Source organism: Ranitomeya imitator, chromosome 2 (assembly GCF_032444005.1).
Source record: "Ranitomeya imitator isolate aRanImi1 chromosome 2, aRanImi1.pri, whole genome shotgun sequence".
Taxonomy (NCBI): Eukaryota; Metazoa; Chordata; class Amphibia; order Anura; family Dendrobatidae; genus Ranitomeya; species Ranitomeya imitator.
The window spans coordinates 632561023-632588204 of NC_091283.1; the positions used below are offsets into that span (position 1 = coordinate 632561023).

At 42.0% G+C, this 27182-nt stretch overlaps 1 protein-coding gene across 2 annotated transcripts; it reads right to left on the reverse strand.

The window, feature by feature from the left end:
• Positions 1-4897: 4897 nt before the first annotated feature.
• Positions 4898-27182, reverse strand: LOC138665282 (glutathione S-transferase P 2-like). 2 transcript variants are annotated; one of them, XM_069752619.1, is made up of 7 exons: positions 27047-27182; positions 23409-23444; positions 21965-22077; positions 16431-16518; positions 8419-8522; positions 5205-5312; positions 4898-5137 (listed from the first exon to the last, which is right to left on the reverse strand). In XM_069752619.1, exons 1-7 carry the CDS (start codon positions 27165-27167, stop codon positions 4955-4957), a joined length of 753 nt encoding a protein of 250 aa, XP_069608720.1. In that variant the 5' UTR covers positions 27168-27182; the 3' UTR covers positions 4898-4954. The 2 variants fall into 2 exon arrangements, with proteins under 2 accessions (XP_069608720.1, XP_069608721.1); XM_069752620.1 differs by lacking the exon at positions 27047-27182 and adding an exon at positions 23710-23821.

Consider the following 27182-nt stretch of genomic DNA (forward strand, 5'->3'; position numbering starts at 1 on the left):
AATGGTGTCACTTGTGGGGGGTTTCAATGTTTAGGCACATCAGTGGCTCTCCAAACGCAACATGGCGTCCCATCTCAATTCCTGTCAATTTTGCATTGAAAAGTCAAACGGCGCTCCTTCCCTTCCGAGCTCTCCCATGCGCCCAAACAGTGGTTTACTGCCACATATGGGGTATCAGCGTACTCGGGACAAATTGGACAACAACTTTTGAGGTCCAATTTCTTCTCTTACCCTTGGAAAAATAAAAAATTGGGGGCAAAAATATAATTTTTGTGAAAAAATATGATTTTTTATTTTTACGGTTCTGCATTATAAACTTCTGTGAAGCACTTGGTGGGTCAAAGTGCTCACCACACCTCTAGATAAGTTCCTTAGGGGGTCTACTTTCCAAAATGGTGTCACTTGTGGGGGGTTTCAATGTTTAGGCACATCAGTGGCTCTCCAAACGCAACATGGCGTCCCATCTCAATTTCTGTCAATTTTGCATTGAAAAGTCAAACTGCGCTCCTTCCCTTCCGAGCTCTCCCATGCGCCCAAACAGTGGTTTACTGCCACATATGGGGTATCAGCGTACTCAGGACAAATTGGACAACAACTTTTGAGGTCCAATTTCTTCTCTTACCCTTGGAAAAATAAAAAATTGGGGGCAAAAATATAATTTTTGTGAAAAAATATGATTTTTTATTTTTACGGTTCTGCATTATAAACTTCTGTGAAGCACTTGGTGGGTCAAAGTGCTCACCACACATCCAGATAAGTTCCTTAGGGGGTCTACTTTCCAAAATGGTGTCACTTGTGGGGGGTTTCAATGTTTAGGCACATCAGTGGCTCTCCAAACGCAACATGGCGTCCCATCTCAATTCCTGTCAAGTTTGCATTGAAAAGTCAAATAGCGCTCCTTCCCTTCCGAGCTCTCCCATGCGCCCAAACAGTGGTTTACTGCCACATATGGGGTATCAGCGTACTCAGGACAAATTGGACAACAACTTTTTGGGTCCAATTTCTCCTGTTACCCTTGGTAAAATAAAACAAATTGGAGCTGAAGTAAATTTTTTGTGTAAAAAAGTTAAATGTTCATTTTTATTTAAACATTCCAAAAATTCCTATTAAACACCTGAAGGGTTAATAAACTTCTTGAATGTGGTTTTGAGCACCTTGAGGGGTGCAGTTTTTAGAATGGTGTCACACTTGGGCATTTTCTATCATATAGACCCCTCAAAATGACTTCAAATGAGACGTGGTCCCTAAAAAAAAATGGTGTTGTAAAAATGAGAAATTGCTGGTCAACTTTTAACCCTTATAACTCCCTAACAAAAAAAAAAATTGGTTCCAAAATTATGCTGATGTAAAGGAGACATGTGGGAAATGTTACTTATTAAGTATTTTGTGTGACATATCTCTGTGATTTAATTGCATAAAAATTCAAAGTTTGAAAATTGCGAAATTTTCAAAATTTTCGCCAAATTTCCGTTTTTTTCACAAATAAACGCAGGTACTATCAAAGAAATTTTACCACTATCATGAAGTACAATATGTCACGAGAAAACAATGTCAGAATCACCAGGATCCGTTGAAGCGTTTCGGAGTTATAACCTCATAAAGGGACAGTGGTCAGAATTGTAAAAATTGGCCTGGTCATTAACGTGCAAACCACCCTTGGGGGTAAAGGGGTTAAAGCATGTGATACTTGTTCAAACTCACCTGTGGCAAGTAACAGATATGGGCAATATGAAAATCACAACTGAAACCAGATAAAAAGGGGAGAAGTTGACTCAATCTTTGCAATCTGTGTGTGCCACACTAAGCATGAAGAACAGAAAGAGGAGAGAGAACTGTCTGAGAACCTGAGAACCAAAATTGTTGAGCAATATCAATAATCTCAAGGTTACAAGTCCATTTCCAGAAATGTTGATGTTCCTTTGTTCAGTGTCAGCACGAACTATCCGTCAATATTTGACTGAAATGAAATGCTATGGCAGGAAGCTCAGGAGGACCCCTAGACATAAAAAAGCTAGACTGCAGTTTGTGAAAATGAATGTGAGTAAGCCAAAATCATTCCGGGAAAGCATTTTGTAGACAGATGTCAAATAGGGGTGGAGTATAACAATGGCTGAGTACGGCTGGTATACATCGATATTCAGCCAAAGACATGGACAAGCATTTTAATGAATGTGAACTTGCCCACGTTTTTTGTGAACAAATGGATGTGCTTGTCTGTGATCACACCCACTGACATGCTAAATACACGTTATGACAGTATACATGCTACAGGGCAAGCTAGCAACTCCAAGGTGAAAAGAGCAAGCTCAGACCATGTGTCCAACTTGGAGACCCAGAAGTTTAATGGGGCTGACCCATTACTCAATGCATGGACATATACTCTTCCACGATGTTGTTGAAATGCTGCCTCCTACTAATATGGACCATAACAGATGGTGGTGCTGGATGTTGTGTTGTGGTGTGTCCTTGTAGCGGGGATCCAGCAGGGTGGTTACCCAGTAATCAGCACTGGTAACAATCCAGGCAACGCGGTGCTCATGGTGCAGGCACAGCAGCATGTATTCGCTCATTTGTGCCATTCTGCCCAGACGCCACGCCAAGCTGTAATCCATGGGAAGTGTATCTTCTGGGTCCTCTGTATTTCCCCCAGACATGCTCCAGTGATGCCCGCGAGCTGCTTTGAGTGCCATCCTGCTACGAATGCATTCTTCCTCTTCATCCTCCAAAACTGTCCCCTGGCCGGACAGTTGTGTACCTGTCTGCTGTTGGTACAGGATTCCACCCTGCAAGCCATGTGTGGACAACAGACCTGATAATGGTATGAATGGTCCCTGTTTCTCCTCATCTTCATCCTGTGCCACCACCTCACCCATCATTGTCTGAAGCATTTTTTCAAATAAGCATATAAGTGAGATAGTAATGCTGATAATGGCATCATCACCGCTGGCCATATTCGTGAAGTACTCGAAGTAGCGCCACACAGCACAAGTGTCCTGCATGGAGACCCACTCATTGGTGGTGAAGTGGTGTTGTTAAGCAGGGCGAGTCACCTGTGCATGCTGCAGCTGAACCTCCACTATTGCCTGCTCCTGCGTGCACAGTCTCTCCAGCAAATGCAAAGTAAAGTTCCACCTTATGTGTACATCGCATAGGAGACGGTGAGCGGGAAGGCAGAAGTGATGCGGCAGTTTTGACAGGAAAGCAGCAGCAGGATGAGAACGCTGAAAGCGCGCAAAGATGGCCTTAACTTTCTTCAGCAGCTCTGACATTTCAGGTCAATTTTCACAGAAAGAAAGCGGTCCATGTGCGAGAAGAGTATATGGACCCATTGCAGACCAATAGCACATCAAAATGCACAATTCTACCTGCTTTGGAGATGCAAAGGGGTCCCCTTACCTCTTTAGTCCCTGTGCGGCTGAACAGGTTGCACTAATGATATGTCCGCCCCCAGGGCCGGACTGACCATTTGGCAATTCTGGCAAATGCCAGAAGGGCCGGTCTGGTCATGGGCCGCCTTGTCTGCAATGTTGTTAACAGAATCAATGTTCTCAAGACACCTATACTGTTAACAGTTGTGATGGAGGACAAAGCTGGTCACGCCGTCACTTACCTCAGCATGCCGTGAGTATAATTAGAAATATTGGTCTAATAGTAAATCTTTCTTTCCTCCATCCAGGGTAATATTAGTAATATATCCCATCTGGTTATTGGGGACGGGGACACCATGGGCCTTTGTGATTTGAAATGCCAGGACTGAATTTCAGCCCCAGTCCGTACCTGCCCGCCCCTGACTACTGCAGAGTGTCCTGGCATCAAGACAAAACTTAGGATGTGTCCTTATGCTGTGGATAAAACCAGACTGACAGCACCCACACTGAATAGACTCCACACTGAACTTGAACTTGTCCTTGACTCTAACTAACTGCCCCTCCTAACTGGCAAACTTTTATTATACAAACTACTGGTCTAACCCATCCCAAGGTGTGGGCTAGTCCCAATCTATTAACTATCTAATCTCTAGCATAGTGCAAGTTATATTCCTGTGCTTAGTGTGGTTCACCTAGTGGACAACCTCCTGCATTCCCAGGGACTACTTTAACCAAAGCCTATAGGAGAACCGAACACACACCGGACATAAGAATATAATAAAACCCTTTTTATCACACATATAAATATTCACACATCAACATCAAGCTACAAACATCTTAACTGCCCCACTGTTGCCCCAACGTCTTCATCAACCCAGTTTCCCCCTTACACAGCCACGATGAGTGTTATTAATGAATGTGGCCATTTAACCCTTCAGATACCACTGACAAGAGGGACAACAATATTTACAGGGACATTTGAGGGAGGGGACTCCCTCTTTAATTCTATCAGCACCTAGCAATCGTGGGGTACCGGTGGTTGTGCCTTTGGGTCAGCCAGCTACGGTGGCCTGTAAGGCGAAGTGTCAGTGACAGATCTAATATGCAGCACAGATGTATTGCAGGGTATTATATCAGTGATCAAGTAAGTAAAAGGTAACGTTCCATATAAGGACTAAGTAGAAAGGAAAATAAATGTGAAAAAAATCAAAAAAGAAAATGAAGAAATAAAGGAAAAATATTTTACCATTGTTTTATGTAAAAATGAACATAAATTAAAAAGTACACTTTTTGTATCTCTGCATCTGGGATTATTTAAGCTAGAAACCTGTACCACGACCCATGCAATGAACATCATAAAAAAATTGAAAAATGTCACTTTTTCATTATTCTGAAACACAAAAATGTCATAAAAAGTGATCAAAATGTTATCTGATAAAATGTACAGCCCATTTACCCATATGAGTTTGAGACCCTTTATCTAGTCAATCTGGTCATGTGAAAAAAAAAACACTAAGCCAAACTAAACATGCTTTAAAAAAAGTTTATTTGTGAAAAGCAGAAGACTTGATGGCATCTCATGCTCATTATGACTTGGGGAGTATAGGACGTCTCTTACGACCCTCACTTTTCAGGTATTCAATGATATTTGGTCTTTTCAGCAGCCGTTCAACGTAGCCTGACAGAAGTGGGAAGTCAGACAGGCATGTTGGGGCAATGTCGAGGTTGCATTGTAGAGTGTCCAGAAGATTGTAGTCAGCGTATGAGATCTGTAGCAAAAATGTAAGCTGTAATATGGAAAATGTACATGTTTATTGGCCATATGCTTGTACTTACCTTATCTCCTACAAGAAATTTTGATCCATTGGAATTTTTGGAAAGGATTCTTTCGAAATAACCCAGCTGAGTTGACAGATCTGCCAGAAATTTTTCTTTGTTTGGCTCCTAGAAGACATAATAGGAGGTGTCTGAAGTACTGTAAGTTAGGAGGCTCTCATACACATTAGCCTGTTGTCTGCTCTTGCCGAATTGAGATTAATGTGAATGGCAGCCTTTAATTTGTCTATTCGTATTAGACACATTTTGTTTCCATACACATTCCACATTGACCAATCTCAAATTAAAATTCCGACTCTCTCTACGGTAAAAAATGTGGGGTAAATGTTTTCTCCTGTCTTCACATTGAAAATACATGAATGATTAGCCAAACCAATTGTGTATGGCGAAGCCAGGAGATATAGCTGTCAGTGAAACGAGCTCCTGGCCAAAACCTATCCAAGTGTAATTCTCCCTATCAGCAGGTATTAGGTAACAGAAGGAATACAAAGTTACATTCCAACAAGCCCGAGCCTTTGTTCACACAAGAGGTAAGCCCCTGACATAAGTGTCAGGCAGTTTCTTATGTCCTTTTCCCTATTGACCCCCCACTTCCAAGCATTTAGCCAACACTTTAGTTATGGCATGGGAATCTTTAATTAGTAGTTCTCCACTGTAGTTCATATATGGGGTCTCAAGCGAGAAATACATGTGCACTAGAGGACATTTTGGAATTGGTTGTCGATGTGTTTTGGCCTGTTGCAACCACATTTCGAGAGAGTGTGCATCCATTGACTTTCCACCTGAGCATCATAGGAGATTCGGAAATCAATATATTGTATGTATTGATTGGCTGATCTTAGGGAAAAGCTTGTAAATATTATATATATATGCACTTTGTGTCTGAATTCTTTTATATAGCTGGCAATGATTCTGGTGGTATTTACCTCTAAAATGTGTATAGATGGTGGCGCGAAAGTGTTAAAAAAGGCTAATAATCCCTGCTGCGTTACCTAACCGACCTCCACACCAAGTCGGTAGCAAATGTATGATCAAATAAAAATATGTATCTAAGTACATATAGGTACGCGCTAGATATTTAGCCAAAGAAAAAGCTGCTACTGAATAAATAAATAAGGATAAAAAATCCAAATCGGAAGTCAATAAACAAAGTGGAGTAGCTTCTAAATATGTCCACAGTAGTCTATAATAACACCAGGGGTGGGTGAGTATACATAGAAGTTTCCTACCTCCTGTCACAAATCGCACATCTTTCGATGAGGAAAAGAGCCGTGATGCTGCCAATATGGTTCCAAAGAGTTCTTTCCAAATAAGGACGAAGCGTGGTACAGATCCAAAGATGGTGGCTGCCCCGGCCGGTAGCAGCCACCCAAAACTAGCCTCCGGGCTGGGACAGAGTCCTGTGGTGCCGGACGCCGCGTGGAGTGAAAGCGGTAAGTCCGGATACAGTGCAGGACCTACGTGACGTAGCTAGTCACGTGACTGTGAGCGAAGCACGGGAGTGAGGTACGGAGCGATGTAAGGGTAACCTAACCTACGCGTTTCGGAGACTGCTGTCTTCTTCCTCAGGGTTAACCCCTGCTCCGTAATAGCGGTCCTTATATAACATGCCCTATCTAAATCTGCCTATTGAAATCCAAAGAGTTCTATGCCAATATTTAAACCCCTGGGTGCCAATGTGTCCAGTGAAAAAATCCATTGTGTCTCGGCTCTGGACATGGCCTTAATAAAATCACCCCCTCTCCAGTGGCGTTTAACCGTTGCTATACCAAACACTTTCATATGGTGTATCCTACTGTCATGATGCTCTATGAAATGTTGAGACAGTGGATGACCTTTAAAATGGTTTTTAATATTACGAATGTGTTCCCCTATTCTTGTTTTAAATGGCCTTTTTGTCCTCCCCACATATAGTTTGCCACAAGGGCATTCTATAATATATATAACCCCGACAGTAGAGCAAGTAACAAAATCCTTAATTGGAATTACCCTATCCCCTTTTATAATATTAGTACATTTTTGGGTGATAGTTTGCTTGCAAACCTTACACTTCTGACAGGGGAAAAATCCCTTCAACTTAGTATGAAAAATAGAAGATTGTACAAGGGAGGGTTTGTTTTGTACAGTAGGCGCAATAAGATTGCCCAAGTTCTGCGATTTTTTATATATAAATCGGGGTTGGTCCGTGATCTTTTATATATATTTAAAAAATGATAAGGTATTGGGAGACCAGATCACGGACCAACCCCGATTTATATATAAAAAATCGCAGAACTTGGGCAATTTCATAGAGCATCATGACAGTAGGATACACCATATGAAAGTGTTTGGTATAGCAACGGTTAAACGCCACTGGAGAGGGGGTGATTTTATTAAGGCCATGTCCAGAGCCGAGACACAATGGATTTTTTCACTGGACACATTGGCACCCAGGGGTTTAAATATTGGCATAGAACTCTTTGGATTTCAATAGGCAGATTTAGATAGGGCATGTTATATAAGGACCGCTATTACGGAGCAGGGGTTAACCCTGAGGAAGGAGACAGCAGTCTCCGAAACGCGTAGGTTAGGTTACCCTTACATCGCTCCGTACCTCACTCCCGGGCTTCGCTCACAGTCACGTGACTAGCTACGTCACGTAGGTCCTGCACTGTATCCGGACTTACCGCTTTCACTCCACGCGGCGTCCGCCACCACAGGACTCTGTCCCAGCCCGGAGGTTAGTTTTGGGTGGCTGCTACCGGCCGGGGCAGCCACCATCTTTGGATCTGTACCACGCTTCGTCCTTATTTGGAAAGAACTCTTTGGAACCATATCGGCAGCATCACGGCTCTTTTCCTCATCGAAAGATGTGCGATCTGTGACAGGAGGTAGGAAACTTCTATGTATACTCACCCACCCCTGGTGTTATTATAGACTACTGTGGACATATTTAGAAGCTACTCCACTTTGGTATTTACCTCTGTATTAAGACATAGTTACATAGTTACATAGTTATTAAGGTTGAAGGAAGACTATAAGTCCATCTAGTTCAACCCATAGCCTAACCTAAGATGCCCTAACATGTCTAGGCCCTTTTTTTTTAAATGAATCCATGACAACAAACCTCCATGGAACTCGGTATACAACCATGGTGTAATATGGGTTACTAGCTGGCTCGGTAATACGCTTGTGTACCTGGGCTTAGATCATTTGTACATTTTGTTCTACATACTTTTTCCAAAAAGAGAAATATGTAGTATTTCGTTCTCAAATCTTCCACCCCATCATTGATCATTTCAATGATTGCTATTTCCTTTTCGTTGCTGCCACTGATACCTGTAAGACACAATGCACAAGGTTACACTGTAAATTTTGAAGAATACATTAGCCTTATTTGTGTGAACACACCATTAGCCTCTACGCGCATCCCTTTGAGTATTTGACAGCAAGAATAATGTAATCTGCCATCAGAAATGCCAGAACCCCAAATGAACCCCATTATAGCAAGTAGGGTTAAGGGGGATTATCAAACCTCTAAAGCCCCCATATGAATCTGAATATTATAATGAACCCACATTCGCTAATCTCAATTGTTTGTTGCTTTGTAGGACAATCAGAGTAATATGATGTTTGTCAGACCAAAAGTATACACATAATAATGAATAATAATAACACTAATGATGAATAATAATCACGTTATTATTTTATTCACAGCATTTTTAATGATAATAATAATAATTACATAGAATTAGATATAATGGTAAAAATAAAATAGTGTAAAATTTACCAATTTATCTAACAAAAGGTGTTTAGTTGTATAATATAAATATTATCTGTAAATTCGGCAGATAAAAAGGTATATTGAGGTGGTAGGGTTAATTTAATACATCTCAGGGTTGGTAATCTACAGTTTCCAGTTCTGAAGTGGTGTGATTTTGTACACACAATATTAACCCACATCATAAAAGAAGCCGTGACTTTGATTTGAAGACATGTTTTGTTTTTCTTCAATTATTATATTTTAGTGTTTCATTTTTTGTAATCAACCGATTTTAGACATTTGTACTTTTAGGCTAGAGTCACTCATGCAGATTTGGAAAGGGGAATCTAGCAGAAAAGTTGCATTAGTCCTTTTATTATATTTCTCATTCTGGAATGTTAACCGGAGGTATTTTCATTTTTGTGTTTTTGTTTTTTCCTCCCCTTTTTCCCAGAGCCATAACTTTTTTTATTTTTATTTTTTTCAAAATGGCCATATGAGGGCTTGTTTTTTGCGGGACAAGTTGTATTTTTGAACAACACCATTGGTTTTAGCATATTGCGTACTGGAAAACAGGAAAAGATTCCAAGTGCGGTGAAATTGCAATTGTTTTTTTGTTTTTGTTTTTTTACTATATTCACTAAATGCTAAAACCGACCTGCCATTATGATTCTCCAGGTCATTACGAGTTCATAGACACCAAACATGTCTAGGTTCTTTTTTATTTAAGTGGTGAAAAAAATTCCAAACTTTGTTAAAAAAACATTGCGCCATTTACCGTCTCCATTATTCGTGATCTGGGGTTGGGTGAGGGCTTATTTTTTGCGTGCCGAGCTATCGTTTTTAATCACACCATTTTGCTACAGATACGATCATTTGATCGCCTGTTTTAATGCAATGTTGCAGCGACCAAAAAAACTTAATTCTGACGTTTTTTCTTTTCTTCTCTCTACGTCGTTTAGCAATCAGGTTTATTTTTTTTTTATATTGATAGGGCGATTCTGAACTCAGCAATACAAAATATGTGTATGCTTGATTTTTTTTAATTGTTTTATTTTGAATGGGGCGAAAGGGGGGGTGATTTGAACTTTTATATATATATATATATATATATATATATATATATATATATATATATATATATATATATATATACAGTGCCTACAAGTAGTATTGAACCCCCTGCAGATTTAGCAGGTTTAATAAGATGCAAATAAGTTAGAGCCTTCAAACTTCAAACAAGAGCAGGATGTATTAACAGATGCATAAATCTTACAAACCAAAAAGTTTTGTTGCTCAGTTAAATTTTTATAAATTTTAAACATAAAAGTGTGGGTCAATTATTATTCAACCCCTAGGTTTAATATTTTGTGGAATAACCTTTGTTTGCAATTACAGCTAATAATCGTCTTTTATAAGACCTGATCAGGCCGGCACAGGTCTCTGGAGTTATCTTGGCCCATTCCTACATGCAGATCTTCTCCAAGTTATCTAGGTTCTTTGGGTGTCTCATGTGGACTTTAATCTTGAGCTCCTTCCACAAGTTTTCAATTGGGTTAAGGTCAGGAGACTGACTAGGCCACTGCAACACCTTGATTTTTTGCCTCTTGAACCAGGCCTTGGCTTTCTTGGCTGTGTGCTTTGGGTCGTTGTCTTGTTGGAAGATGAAATGACGACCCATCTTAAGATCCTTGATGGAGGAGCGGAGGTTCTTGGCCAAAATCTCCAGGTAGGCCATGCTATCCATGTTCCCATGGATGCGGACCAGATGGCCAGGCCCCTTGGCTGAGAAACAGCCCCACAGCATGATGCTGCCACCACCATGCTTGACTGTAGGGAAGGTATTCTTGCGGTCATATGCAGTGCCATCCAGTCTCCAAACGTCACGTGTGTGGTTGGCACTAAAGATCTCGATCTTGGTCTCATCAGACCAGAGAACCTTGAACCAGTCAGTCTCAGAGTCCTCTAAGTGATCATGAGCAAACTGTAGACGAGCCTTGACATGACGCTTTGAAAGTTAAGGTACCTTACGGGCTCGTCTGGAACGGAGACCATTGCGGTGGAGTACGTTACTTATGGTATTGACTGAAACCAATGTCCCCACTGCCATGAGATCTTCCCGGAGCTCCTTCCTTGTTGTCCTTGGGTTAGCCTTGACTCTTCGGACAAGCCTGGCCTCGGCACGGGAGGAAACTTTCAAAGGCTGTCCAGGCCGTGGAAGGCTAACAGTAGTTCCATAAGCCTTCCACTTCCGGATGATGCTCCCAACAGTGGAGACAGGTAGGCCCAACTCCTTGGAAAGGGTTTTGTACCCCTTGCCAGCCTTGTGACCCTCCACGATCTTGTCTCTGATGGCCTTGGAATGCTCCTTTGTCTTTCCCATATTGACCATGTATGAGTGCTATTCACAAGTTTGGGGAGGGTCTTAAATACTCAGAAAAGGCTGGAAAAAGAGATAATTAATCCAAACATGTGAAGCTCATTGTTCTTTGTGCCTGAACTACTTCTTAATACTTTAGGGGAACCAAACAGAATTATGGTGGGTTGAGGGGTTGAATAATAAATGACCCTCTGAAAAGACTTTTCACAATTTAAAAAAAAAAAAAAAAAAAGAAATAACATTCTTTTTTGCTGCAGTGCATTTCACACTTCCAGGCTGATCTACAGTCCAAATGTCACAATGCCAAGTTAATTCCAAATGTGTAAACCTGCTAAATCTGCAGGGGGTTGAATACTACTTGTGTGCACTGTATATATATACTAGATGGTGGCCCAATTCTAACGCATCGGGTATTCTAGAATATGCATGTCCATGTAGTATATTGCCCAGCCACGTAGTATATTGCCCATCCACGTAGTATATTGCCCAGCCATGTAGTATATTGCCCAGCCACGTAGTATAATACAGCACACAGCCACGTAGTATATTGCACAGCGACGTAGTATATTTCCCAGCGAAGTAGTATACAGCACAGAGCCACGTAGTATATTGCACAGCAACGTAGTATATTGCCCAGTCACGTAGTATATTGCCCAGCTAAGTAGTATATTGCCCAGCGAAGTAGTATATTGCCCAGCGAAGTAGTATACAGCACAGAGCCATGTAGTATATTGCCCAGTCACGTAGTATATTGCCCAGTCACGTAGTATATTGCCCAGTGACGTAGTATATTTCCCAGCGAAGTAGTATATTGCCCAGCCACGTAGTATATTGCACAGCCGCGTAGTATATTGCACAGCCACGTAGTATATTGCACAGCCACGTAGTATATTGCACAGCCACGTAGTATATTGGCCAGTCACGTAGTATATTGCCCAGTGACGTAGTATATTTCCCAGCGAAGTAGTATACAGCACAGAGCCACGTAGTATATTGCCCAGCTACGTAGTATATTGGCCAGTCACGTAGTATATTGCCCAGCTACGTAGTATATAGCCCAGCCAGGTTTGTCACAGGTTAAAAAATAAAAAAAAACATACTCACCTTTCTGAGGGAGCCCTTGTAGTCCACGGCAGCTTCCGGTCCCAGGGTTGGTATGAGCGCAGGACCTGTGATGACGTCGCGGTCACATGACCGTGACATCATGGCAGGTCTTTGTAGTGCAGGGCCTGTGATGACGTCGCGGTCACATGACCGTGACGTCATGGCAGGTCCTTCTCGTGCAGGCGCACAGGGCCTGTGATGACGTCGCGGTCACATGACCGTGACGTCATGGCAGGTCCTTCTGCCACCGGAACCTGCAACGGAAGATAGCGGTCGGCGCGAGCCGCTACGGAGGGTGAGTATAGCAGGTTTTTTTTATTTTTTATTATTTTTAACATTACATTTTTTACTATTCATGCCGCATAGGCAGCGTCAATAGTAAAAAGTTGGGGACACACAGGGTTAATAGCGGCGGTAACGGAGTTCGTTACCTGCGGCATAACGTGGTCCGTTACCGCCGGCATTAACCCTGTGTTAGCGGTGACCGGAGGGGAGTATGCGGGCGACAGGCACTGACTGCGGGGAGTAAGGAGTGGCCATTTTCTTCCGGACTGTGCCCGTCGCTGATTGGTCACGGCAGCTATGACAGGCAGCTGGCGAGACCAATCAGCGAATGAATAACCGTGACAGAAAGACAGACAGACAGAAGGACAGACGGAAGTGACCCTTAGACAATTATATAGTAGATATATATATATTTATAATATATATATATATTTAGATTTGCTTTAATAGTCTCCATGGGACACTAGAAGCTACCATAACCCAATTGGCTCTGCTACATACAGGCGATGATCAGATCAGTTACTCACTCGCTCACTCGCTGCTGCTAGCATCTCTCTCTACCCCATCAATTGAATCTCTCATTGGCAGACTATTACACTCATCTTTGTTAGTGTTGCAGTTATACAATACATTACTGTGTGGAGTATTTGTCCAATATTTTGAGCCTTTCTCTTCCTATCTCTATTGATGAGCTGTGAGTTCTGATCACTATCCTAATTCATCCTAAAATGGCTGCTGCATTCTTTGCCTCACCTTTCATACAGCACATGACAGTGCCTAATGATGAGTACCTTGTAATATGATAGCTGCCAAGTATCAGTGGCGAATTATAATGAGGTCAATCTGAGCGGTAGCCCAAGACCCTAGTGGTGTGGGGGGGCCCTGGGCAACCGCTCAGATTGACCACCGCCATCAGGGCATTACTGCCCTGACTGGCATATGGGCCCGGTGGGCAGAGGGGGCCCGCATCGGGCCCTGTCTCATCTCACCGGGCCCCTACCGGCGCTGCGGCAGTTTAACGCTTTTGATGTGCGGGTGCACCCGCAAGTCAATAGTTAACAGCCGCCAGCCAATTGGAGGCTGGCAGCTGATGTCAGCCGCAGCGCGCACGTCACCGGTGTCTGATGTCATTGTCAGTCCCCGGCGAGTGCGCGCTGCTGGAGGGAGCATCGCCGAAGGAGCGCGGACAGGTGAGGAGAGCAAGGTTTTTTTTATCTTTTATTGCGAACGGCAATCCGGGGGGCCTGGGCAAGAATGCTGGACACACTGGGGGCAATATGCTGGACACACTGGGGGCAGAATGCTGGACAAACTGGGGGCAATATGCTGGAGACACTGGGGCAGATTGCTGGACACACTGGGGGCAATATGCTGGAGACACTGGGGCAGATTGCTGGACACACTGGGGGCAATATGCTGGAGACACTGGGGGCAATATGCTGGACACACTGTAGCAATATGCTGGAGACACTGGGGCAATATGCTGGAGACACTGGGGGCAATATGCTTGACTCACTGGGGCAGAATGCTGGACAAACTGGGGGCAGAATGCTGGACACACTGGGGGCAGAATGCTGGACAAACTGGGGCAATATGCTGGACACACTGGTGCAGAATGCTGGACACACTGGGGGCAATATGCTGTAGACACTGGTGCAGATTGCTGGACACACTGGGGGCAATATGCTGGAGACACTGGGGTAGCTTGCTGGACACACTGGGGGCAATATGCTAGACACACTGGGGCAGAATGCTGGACACACTGGAGGCAGGATGCGTGACACACTGGGGGCAGGATGCTGGACACACTGGGGGCAGGATGCTGGACACACTATGGTCAAGATGCTGGACACACTGGGGGCAGGATGCTGGACACACTGGGGGCAGAATGCTGGACACACTGGGGGCAGAATGCTGGACACACGGGGCAGAATGCTGGACACACTGGGGGCAATATGCTGGACACACTGGGGCAGAATGCTGGACACACTGGGGGCAATATGCTGGAGACACTGGGGCAGATTGCTGGACACACTGGGGGCAATATGCTGGAGACATTGGGACAGATTGCTAGACACACTGGGGGCAATATACTGGACACACTGGGGCAGAATGCTGGACACACTGGGACAGAATGCTGGACACACTGGGGGCAATATGCTGGAGACACTGGGGCAGATTGCTGGACACACTGGGGGCAATATGCTGGAGACACTGGGACAGATTGCTAGACACACTGGGGGCAATATGCCGGACAAACTGGGGGCAGGATGCTGGACACATTGGGGGCAGAGATGCTGGACACTGGGGGCAGAGATGCTGGACACTGGGGCATAGATGCTGGACACTGGGGGCAGAGATGCTGGACACTGGGGGCAGAGATGCTGGACACTGGGGGCAGAGATGCTGGACACACTGGGGTCAGAGATGCTGGACAATGGGGCAGAGATGCTGGACACTGGGGGCAGAGATGCTGGACACACTGGGGGCAGGATTGGAGACATGGGCAGAATGTAGATACGGGGTATGATTGGAGACACTGGGGGCAGAATGAAAGACATGGGGCAGGATTGGAGACAGATCGTGCAGGATCATGGGGCAGGATGGATACGATGGAGAGTGATGGGGCAGGATGGGGAGATCATATGGGGCAGGATGGATACTCATGAGAGCAGGATGGAAGAACATATGGCTGGAGCCAGGAATGAGATACACGGGGCCAGGATGGAAGATATTATAATTACCATAGGGGCTAATTAAGGGATATTATTACTGCAGTGATGTATTTATTTTATTTTTTGAGGACACTGTTTTAAATGCGGGGGCAGTCCTGTTACTGTGTAGAGTGACACTATGTTGCCTCTTTTTCTTCATGTGGTGTAATGTAGAAGTTGGAAAAAATTAAGTAATGTGTTCTGCAAGGGGAGTTCGAGATAACTGTGTTATTTCCTGCGGAGACGAGTCCTGGCTGGATGAAGTGATGGCGGTCTGTGCTGGATGAAAGATGAAGGACTTCACCTAGAGACGTCACTGGTGAGTCAGTGTTACCTATACACTGTATACTATAAACAGAGTTCCTGTGTATAATGTCACCGGTGATCACTGTATTACCTCTACACAGACACTGCATACTAAGTACAGATCTCCTGTGAATACTGGCACTTGTGGTGATGGTATTTTTTTTCTTCTTAACTGAAGGGTAAATTGACTAGATCAAAGGATGTTTGACAGGTTATAGTTTCACACAGCAACTATTTTTCTGGAATAATCTGGTTCAGGTATATGATGACCCTGTCGCAAGACCCCGTCGCATAACCCCGTCACATGACCTGGGGGCCCACAGGGTCTGAACAGCCCGGGGCCCTGGCTACCCTTAATCCACCCCTGCCAAGTATTATTAGAAAATCTGTGCTGTCACGCCTGAGGCTATATGAGTCTTCTGTGGTTGATACAATCATCTGCAATTTCAGTTTTTTGGGGCAATTTGCAAAAATAGAATCACCAATTGTGGAAATTCACCTGGAGCAATGAATTTCAGAAAATTAGACACAAGTTGATTTGCTCATGTCTAGTCAGTTGTTCTAAAGTCTCCTTACATCCCTAGTCTTAAGCACTATTCAATTTTATCTCACAAGAAAATATCCTTGAGTCTCTCCCCAGTGTAATAGAAGATATTGAATTCTGGAAATGTTAAATGTAATCATGTGAGCCTCACCATATTTGCGGGCCAGGTATCGCAGGATGGTGCAAGTCTGATACAGCACAAAGTCTCCATCCTGAAAACGAGGAATTTGACCAAAGACCTATAAACAATTCACAGACAAAGACCTGAGATGAGATATGAATCATAAAATAAAGTTGGCAACATGTGAAAATATTTTCACCAATTTATTTGCAAAAATATTCTCATGCAGCTCCGACGTAGTCCAGCGTTCCCTAAATCTTGCTCCAACGACTGTTTCTGCTATTCAGTCTCTGGGCATCGATGACAACGCTCATCAGCGTCACTGGTTCGTGCAGCAATCGGTGAGACCCAGCAATGCTGATGAGGGTTGACGTCAGTACCTGGCGACTGTGAGGCCGGCGTCACACTAGCGAGTTTTACGGACGTATGAGAGGTGCAGAAAATACGATTGCACACGGTACAATGATTCTCTATGGCCCAGCTCCTATCTGCCATATTTTACTGATCCGTATTATACGGTCTTCTACGGCCGTAGAAAATCGCAGCATGCTGCGTTTGTCAGCGTATTGCGCAAAAAAAATCACCAATGAAAGTCTATGGGGGCGAGAAAAATATGGATTACACACGGACCAACATTGTGACTTGCGAGAAATACGCAGCGGTGTACTATAGAAAAGCCGGCAATACAGCGCTGTGTACAGTGAAATCACAATGACAGGTTAGAATAGAATAGCTAAAATAAATGTCTACACATAGTATAGGGGTATATATATATATATATATATATATATATGTCAGTGAGACATATACTGTATATATGTATTTATATTTCAAACAGCGCTAGATAGCAGAAAAGCCGGTAATTCAATTGCTGGCTTTTCCTATCTCTTTCTCAAACCCGACATGATATGAGACATGGTTTACATACAGTAAACCATCTCATATCCCTTCTTTTATTACATATTCCTCTTTAGTAATGAAAGAAGTGTATGTGTGTCAAATTTGGTGGCTCTATCTATTAAATTAAAGGGTTAAATCGCCGAAAAAATTGGCGTGGGCTCCAGCGCAATTTTCTCCGCCAGAGTGGGAAAGCCAGTGACTGAGGGCAGATATTAATAGCCTGGAGAGGGTCCATGGTTATTGGCCCCCCCTGGCTAAAAACATCTGCCCCCAGCCACCCCAGAATAGGCACATCTGGATGATGTGCCTATTCTGGCACTTAGCCTCTCTCTTCCCACTCCCGTGTAGCTGTGGGATATGGGGTAATGAAGGGTTAATGTCACCTTGCTATTGTAAGGCGACATTAAGCCAGATTAATAATGGAGAGGCGTCAATTATGACACCTATCCATTATTAATCCAATAGTATGAAATGGTTAATAAAACACACACACACATTATTACAAAGTATTTTAATGAAATAAAGACACAGGTTGTTGTAATATTTTATTATACTCTTAATCCACCTGAAGACTCTTGTCACCTGAAACAAAGTTAAACAAAACAAACAACAATATTCCATACCTTCCGTCGTTCTGTCTTGTCCCACTCTGTAAATCCATCTGAAAGGGTTAACTAATTTTGCAAGCAGAAGCCTGCTAATGCAGCCGCCCCTGCCTGTAAAAACCCGGGGAATGAATGGAATGCAGGGGAATGACCTGTAGTTACCTCGAGTCGCGGTGATGCGCCCTCTGCTGGATGTCCTCATATGAACTCGAGCGTGGGAAAATATTCTGAAAAGTTCCCAGGCTCGAGTTTAACTTTGTATCCATTATTGGATTAATAATGGATAGGTGTCATAATTGACGCCTCTCCATTATTAATCTGGTTTAATGTCTCCTTACAATAGCAAGGTGACATTAACCCTTCATTACCCCATATCCTACCGCTACACTGGAGTGGGAAGAGAGTGGCCAAGTGCCAGAATAGGCGCATCTTACAAATGTGCCTTTTCTGGGGTGGCTGGGGGCAGATGTTTTTAGCCGGGGGGGGGGGGGGGGGGCAATAAACATGGACCCTCTCCAGGCTATTAATATCTGCCCTCAGTCACTGGCTTTCCCACTCTGGCGGAGAAAATTGCGCGGGAGCCCACGCCAGTTTTTTCCGCGATTTAACCCTTTAATTTAATAGCTAGAGCCACCATATTTGACACACATACACTTCTTACATTACTATAGAGGAATATGTAATAAAAGAAGGGATATGAGATGGTTTACTGTATGTAAACCATGTCACATATCATGTCAGGTTTGAGAAGGAGATAGGAAAACCCAGCAATTGAATTACCGGCTTTTCTGCTATCTAGCGCTGTATGAAATATTAATATATACTGACATATATATATATATATAGAGAGAGAGAGAGAGAGAGAGAGACAGTATATATGTTTTTACGATTTTTTGAGCACATGGATCCATTGTATGTCCGTTTTGCAAGCCTGCGAGAAAATCTCGCAGTACGGATGCCATACGGATTACATACGGAGGATGACATGCGAAAAATACGCTGACACACCCTGCCTACGGATGACATACGGATCACTATTTTGGGGACATTTGTGCGTATTACGGCCGTAAAAAACAGACCGTATTTTCATACGCTGAGTGTGACGCCGGCCTGAATAGCAGTAACTTTACTGCTATTCAGAGTCGCTGGGGACGGATTTGGGGAATGCTGGACTACGTCGGGGCTGGATGCGAAAAAAAATTTTATTAGCTGTGTTCAGATTTTTTTTTTTAAATCTTCTTGCTTTATTACCAAAATGTACACACTTTCTGCTGTTTGCTATAAACCAAATTTAAAATGGGGATTTGATCATTTTGATTGCAACTGTATGTAGTAAGATTGATTCTATTATCTGTGCACAAAACCTATGTACGTGAAGGATGTGACAGAAGTCTCGAAGATATGCTGCACAATAACACATTATCCACTTTATCCACTGCATACCCTAAGGCCGGCGTCACACTTGCGAGTTTTACGGACGTAAGAGCGCAGAAACTACGTCCGTAAAACTCGCAAAACAAACGGCCCAATTATTCTCTATGCCCCTGCTCCTATCTGCCGTATTTTACTGATCCGTATTATACGGCTTTCTACGGCTGTAGAAAATCGCAGCATGCTGCGTTTGTCACCGTATTGCGCAAATAAAACGTCAATGAAAGTTTATGGAAGACCCAAAAATACGGATTACACACGGACCAACAGTGTGACTTGCGAGGAATACGCAGCGGTGTTAGAGAGAAAAGCCGGCAATTCAGTGCGGTGTACAGTAAAATCACACTGACAGCTTACAGTAGAATAGGTAGAATAAATGTGTACACATAGAATAGGTATATATATATATGTCAGTGAGACACATATATGTATATATTAATATTTCATCCAGCGCGATATAGCAGAAAGCCGGTAATTCAATTACCGGCTTTTGCTATCTCCTTCCTAAACCCGACATGATATGAGACATGGTTTACATACAGTAAACCATCTCATATCCCCATTTGTTTTGCATATTCCACACTACTAATGTCAGTAGTGTGCATATGCTAAATGTGGCCGTTCTAGCTATTAAATTAAAGGGTTAAATGGCGGAAAAGATTGGCGTGGGCTCCCGCACAATTTTCTCTGCCAGAGTAGTAAAGCCAGTGACTGAGGGCAGATATTAATAGCCTGGAGAGGATCCATGGTTATTGGCCCCCCCTGGCTAAAAACACCTGCCCCCAGCCACCCCAGAAAAGGCACATCTGGAAGATGCGCCTATTCTGGCACTTGGCCACTCTCTTCCCATTCCCGTGTAGTGGTGGGATATGGGGTAATGAAGGGTTAATGCCACCTTGCTATTGTAAGGTGACATTAAGCCAAATTAATAATGGAGAGGCGTCAATTAAGACACCTATCCATTATTAATCCAATTGTAGTAAAGGGTTAAAAAAAAACACACATTATTAAAAATTATTTTAATGAAAAAATCACAAAGGTTGTTGTAAAAATTTATTCTACGCTCAATCCACTCACTGAAGACCCTCGATCTGTAACAAAGTCAAAATAATAAACCAACAATATCCTTACCTTCCGAAGATCTGTAACGATGTAAATCCATCTGAAGGGGTTAAAATATTTTGCAGCCAGGAGTTCTGCTAATGCAGCGCTACTCCTGCCTGCAAAACCCCGGAGAATGAAGGTAAAGTAGGTCAATGACCTATATTTACCTTCATTTGCGGTGAGGCGCCCTCTGCTGGTTGTCCCTAGATCGTGGGAACTTTCCTAGAAAGCTCCCAGGCTCGAGTTCATAAGAGGCGCCCTCTGCTGGTTGTCCTCATATGAACTCGAGCCTGGGAGCTTTCTAGGAAAGTTCCCACGATCTAGGGACAGCCAGCAGAGGGCGCCTCACCGCAAATGAAGGTAAATATAGGTCATTGACCTACTTTACCTTCATTCCCCGGGGTTTTGCAGCAAGGAGCATCGCTGCATTAGGAGAACTCCTTGCTGCAAAATATTTTAACCCCTTCAGATGGATTTACATCGTTGGACGTTACAGATCTGCGGAAGGTATGGATATTGTTGGTTTGTTTGTTTTTTTGTTACAGATCGAGGGTCTTCAGTGACTGGATTGAGCGTAGAATAAATTATTACAACAACCTTTGTTTTTATTTCATTAAATTAATTTTTAATAATGTGTTTGTGTTTTTTTTAACCCTTTACTAGTATTGGATTAATAATGGATAGGTGTCATAATTGACGCCTCTCCATTATTAATTTGGCTTAATGTCACCTTACAATAGCAAGGTGGCATTAACCCTTCATTACCCCATATCCCACCGCTACACGGGAATGGGAAGAGAGTGGCCAAGTGCCAGAATAGGCGCATCTTCCAGATGTGCCTTTTCTGTGGTGGCTGGGGGCAGATGTTTTTAGCCAGGGGGGGGGCCAATAACCATGGACCCTCTCCAGGCTATTAATATCTGCCCTCAGTCACTGGCTTTACTACTCTGGCGGAGAAAATTGTGCGGGAGCCCACGCCAATTTTTTCCGCCTTTTAACCCTTTAATTTAATAGCTAGAACAGCCAAATTTTGCATATACACACTACTAACATTAGTAGTGTGGAATATGCAAAAAAAATGGGGATATGAGATGGTTTACTGTATGTAAACCAGGTCTCATATCATGTCGGGTTTAGGAAGGAGATAGCAAAAGCCGGTAATTGAATTACCGGCTTTAAAGCTATCTAGCGCTGTATGAAGTAATAATATATATACATATATGTGTCTACTGATATATATATATATATATAGACAGTATATATGTTTTTTTAAAATTTTTTACACATGGATCCCTTGTATAGCCGTATGTCGGTTTTGCAAGCCTGCGATCAAAACACGCAGTACGGCTGCCATACGGATTACATACGGAGGATGCCATGCGCAAAAAACGCTGACACACCCTGCCTACGGAGGAGCTACGGACCACTATTTTCGGGACTTTTCAGCGTATTACGGCCGTAATATACGGACCGTATTTTCATACGCTGTGTGTGACGCCGGTCTAATGGCTCGTGTTTCCTTACCGCATTTTTCTTCAGATCTCTTATTCCTGCGGCCCAGTCCTGCATCTGCACCTCATCATCAGTCCATGAGGCTCCTTGATCTGCTAGCAGCAGCCTTATTACTTCAGCTCTCCCTTTAAAAATGCAAAAGACGATTAAGAATTGTTAAAACTATGCCAGCAGTGATCTATCATGTGCAAATGAGATCAATTCACAAAAAAATGAACAACAATCTTGATTGAGGGTGTCTCGGAGTGGGTTGAGTTCATTCCTGCCACAGTAAGACAAGAGAACAGCAGTTCTAAAAGCCTGTGTGGCTTTACCTGTACTTTACTGGTTCTTAGCAATCAATAAGGTATAGGAGATAACTTGTGATTTTGGGAATAACCCTTTAATTCTTATATATATATATATATATATATATATATATATATATATATATATATATATATATATACAGTAGGGAGTATAACTATTTCATACACTGCTGATTTTGCAAGTTTTCCCACCTACAAAGTATAGAGAGGTCTACAGTTTTTAAGGTAGGTACACTTCAACAGAATCTAAATATAAAAACCGGGAAATCACATTGTATGATTTTTAAATAAATTACATTGCATTTTATTGCATGAAATAAGTATTTGATCACCTACCAACCAACTAGAATTCTGGCTCTCCCAGACCTGTTAGTTTTTCTTTAAGAAGCCCTCCTACTCTGCACTTATTACCTGTATTAATTGCATCTGTTTAAATGCATTACCTGTATAAAAGGCATCTGTCCATACACACCACCAATTACACTCTAACCTCTCCACCATGGCCAAGACCAAAGAGCTGCCCTGACACAGGAGACAAAACTGAAAGATCTGGAGAAGATCTGTATGGAGGAATGGGCTAAAATCCTTGCTGCAGTGTGTGCAAACTTGGTCAAGAACTGCAGGAAACTTCTGACCTCTTTAATTTCAAACAAAGGTTTCAATGTCAAATATTTAGTTCTGTTTTTCTATTGTATCAAATACTTATTTCATGCAATAAAATGCAAATTGATTATGCAAACGTCATAGAATGTGATTTTCTAGGTTTTATTATTAGATTCTGCCTCTCATAGCTGAAGTGTACCTACAATAAAAATTACAGACCTCTCTATTCTTTGTAGGTGGGAAAACTTGCAAAATCAGCAGTGTATCAAATACTTATTTTCACCACCGTGTATTTATATATATATTATATATATATATATATATATATATATATATATATATATATATATATATATATATATATATATATATATATATATATTAAAAAGCAAAAATGCAACTTGCACAACAGAGAACCAGATACTGTGTATATAAATTAAATGCAATAAGACATGAATGAATATATGCCCCAGTGGATTAGTTTTAGATTAGTTTAAGAGCATTCATACACGCAAGTTACCGTGTTATAAACTGCTGAGATTTACCTCTTATTGGAAAGTAAGTTAATGTGTATCCAGGCACTGCAAGAAATACATAAAGTTTAAATTACTTGACATGTATAATATGCAAAAGCTGACAGGTAAGTACTGTATGTGACCCTTCCATATATCCACTAATAAATGCATTTCTTGAACAAAATAAATTATTGTTGAAAAACGAATTGCTGCATGTGATATACATGGTGCTAAGGGCACGATGTATTGCAAGAGAGCCATAGCAGTATTAAACATATAAACTATCTATAAAGAGTTACTAAACAGACAACTGCAGGAGAGCGGAGCTTACTTGCTTGGGTAGGTGGCGATGAGCTGCGTCTGTGCAGAATGCAGCCTACACCCTGCTCTGATATTGATGTATAGCAAATAAGCCATCTGCTGAGTCATTAATGATGTAACATAGCGTGCACAGTACAAAGGGCAGACAGTGCTTGACATGGCAGAAAAATTGGGGAGGCAAAGATTTTTATATATATATATATATATATATATATATATATATACACAGTGAATTTGTTGATCTTTGAGGCCATACACTGTGTGCAGAATTAGTAGGCAAGAGATTATTTTCACCATATCATCATTTTATCTGCAGATTTTCCAATTCCAAGCTGTTTAAGCTTGAATACTTATTGGATGAGAAACACCAAGACAAAAACACTTCATAAATGGACCATAATACACTGAAATAAATTTTATTTCATATAGAGTAAAAAATATATGAACATGATATATATATATATATATATATATATATATATATATATCTAATATATAATTGCCTAGAATACTACTTCCTGCAATTAGTGCCAACTTCCGTGGCTTTGTCCGGAGCTAATGTCCGGAGCTAATGTCCGGAGCTAATGTCCGGAGCTAATGTCCGGAGATTAATTGCCTAGAATACTACTTCCTGCAATTTGTGCCAACTTCCGTGGCTTTGTCCGGAGCTAATGTCCGGAGCTAATGTCCGGAGCTAATGTGCGGAGATAATGTCCGGAGCTAATGTCCGGAGCTAATGTCCGGAGCTAATGTCCGGAGCTAATGTCCGGAGATTAATTGCCTAGAATACTACTTCCTGCAATTTGTGCCAACTTCCGTGGCTTTGTCCGGAGCTAATGTCCGGAGCTAATGTCCGGAGCTAATGTGCGGAGCTAATGTCCGGAGCTAATGTCTGGAGCTAATGTCCGGAGCTAATGTCCGGAGATAAGTGACGTCAACAGTGTCCAGTGTCTGATTGGTTGCCGCCTGCTGCGAGCGACCAATCAGAAACGTGCCGTACTGTGACACACTCCGCCCGCCATTTTGGTGTGATTTTTGAATTTTTACCTCACAGCAAGTTTCTACTGCGTGGAGGCGGGCCCAGTGACGTTGCTCTTCAAGCTCCTGCCGAATTTCGTCAAAAAAATGATAATACCATTTACCAAAACTATATATATTTAGTTGTGAAGTGGTTCAGTGACATTTTCACACCAATTTTGAACTTTTGTTTGGTGTTTTCTCCATATACTGCCTATTATTCACTGACTGTTATACTGAGAGACTGCCGTTTATTAACCTCTTCTTTGCCACATTGGGTATATTGCTCTATTATTTGCCACATAAGGACATTGTCCATTATTGCCCAGCAATTTCTCTGCAATATAAACTGCCTATTTATTAATATCTGCATTCCTGCAAAGAACTATTGCCTATTATTAACTGGCTATTTTCCTACTACCTGACACTGCCCACAACACGCAAAGTTGTCGTCTGATGTCTTTCATCCCTCCCCTCATAAGCATGTTCATGGATCCTGTGTAACTGTACCTTAAATAACAAGAATTGTCAAGAGCTGGTGAGTGCAGCCATTTTTTGTTCTTTCTTACTATTATTTATTAATTGTATTATTCTTACATTTGAATAAATAAAGTATATATGGATTCTAGACTCCCGATTCTTTAGAATCGGGCTGCCATCTAGTATATATATATATATATATATATATATATATATATGTTAAAAACAAGGGAAACCACAGATGGAAAAAGGTGGAGACCCGGACCAGGTAACAGTTACATAATGTGAAAAAAATAGTATTATATATGATCAAAGATAGTGAAATAATAAATAAACAAGACAGCCCAGTATACAAATAATATCAATTACATGAAAATATATACAGTAAAAAATGGGGTAATTGTGAGGAAGATAGTTAATAGTAATTAAACATAATGTTAGAACTGCTCACACATAGCCAGAATCTAATAGTACAAAAGGTAATGATTGCATATCCTAATAGTTGACAAGTAAAGTGATTCAAATAAAAAAGATATCACATGTGCCAGAAAAGTGCATATGGCCGTGCAAACATATAAAATTCACATATTAGTACAACAGTTGTTACCTAAGTAGGTGCCATTGGTCTGAGCATCCACCACACCCGACGTACGTTTCGCAATTACTGCTTCATCCAGGGGCGGTTAGACACTGATCAGGTGATTATTTAAGAAACAGCCAACCAATCACAGAGGAGATATATTCAAATAAGCGATTAGAAACCATATACCGCTGTTTGTTGATTTACCGTTGCCTAGGAACACACAGCATGACCGGAGGAGAAGAAGAAGTTAGCCGTCTCATAGACAAATTATATAAAAAATATCCCTAAGACTAAAAGGATGGACAACTTGACACCAAGGGAAAGATGAGCTCTAAAAGGATTGAAAGGCCTTTAAACCGCAATAATCAAGCCCTCTGATAAAGGGGGCAATGTGGTCATTTGGCCAACAGAACAGAATGAAAAATAAATGTTATGACAACTAAAAGATTCCAATTACTATCATTGCCTTACCTTTAATCCTTTGTCTAAATTTAGGACGGAATCGAAGGACATCATTTTGGAAGTTGTTGAAGAAGGGGTTTTGACAGACAAACTGATGGATGATAATGTGTGCAAAACTGTAAAGCGCTGCGGAATATCTTAGCGCTATATAAAAATAAAGATTAAAATTATTATTATTATGGCCAACAGTGGCAGGGATCTATTTACTTTCTAAGATCCATAAAGGCCCTGTTTCTCCACCAGGTAGGCTGATTGTTTCAGGCATCAATAACATCTGTGACCCCCTATGTAAGCTTATTGTTTAATACCAACATTCTCTTGTGGAGACCCTTTCATCGTACATTAAAAACACCATGGATATTCTCAAAAAATTTGATGGTGTTCAACTGGAAACCAATATGTTTCTGGTAACAAGCGATGTGGAGTCATTCTATACCTCCATTCGGCATCAGGATGGTATTAGGGCGGTTGAGTTCTTTCTCACTTCAAGTGGTATGGACAGAAAACTCTGTTTTCCTGGTCAAAGCCTTACAATTTGTGCTGACACACAAATTTTTCATGTACAAAGATGTCCTCTACCTGCAGCTCCATCGGAATGCAATGGTGGCATCCTGTGGACCTTCATATGCAAATCTTTTCCTGGGGCTGTGGGGGAGGGACATCTTCCAGGTGGACCCGGTGGCACACAACCAGGGAGTGGTGGCTTGGTGGCGTTATATAGATGACGTGGCAAGGGACACGAGAAGAGCGTAATTCATTTTTCGATACATTGAATGTAAATTACCACAATATCAAACTAACGTACCAGAGTAGCAAAAACTTGATTGAATTTTTGGACATCTCCATCCAGGTGGACAGTTCCGGTCACATTCAAACAGATTTATTCCGGAAAAGCACATCTGCCAATAGTCTCCTACATGCCACATCTCAGCACCCGAAAC

Excerpts from the sequence above, each read along its gene's own strand:
- LOC138665282 (XM_069752619.1), bottom strand. The coding sequence starts at position 27,167 with ATGTGGCATGTAGGAGACTATTGGCAGATGTGCTTTTCCGGAATAAAT. Across the intron at positions 22,078-23,408 it reads AACTTACTTTCCAATAAGAG|GGAGAGCTGAAGTAATAAGG; the intron begins GTAAATCTCAGC and ends GCATTTTTAAAG. Across the intron at positions 16,519-21,964 it reads GAGATCTGAAGAAAAATGCG|GTCTTTGGTCAAATTCCTCG; the intron begins GTAAGGAAACAC and ends AATTGTTTATAG.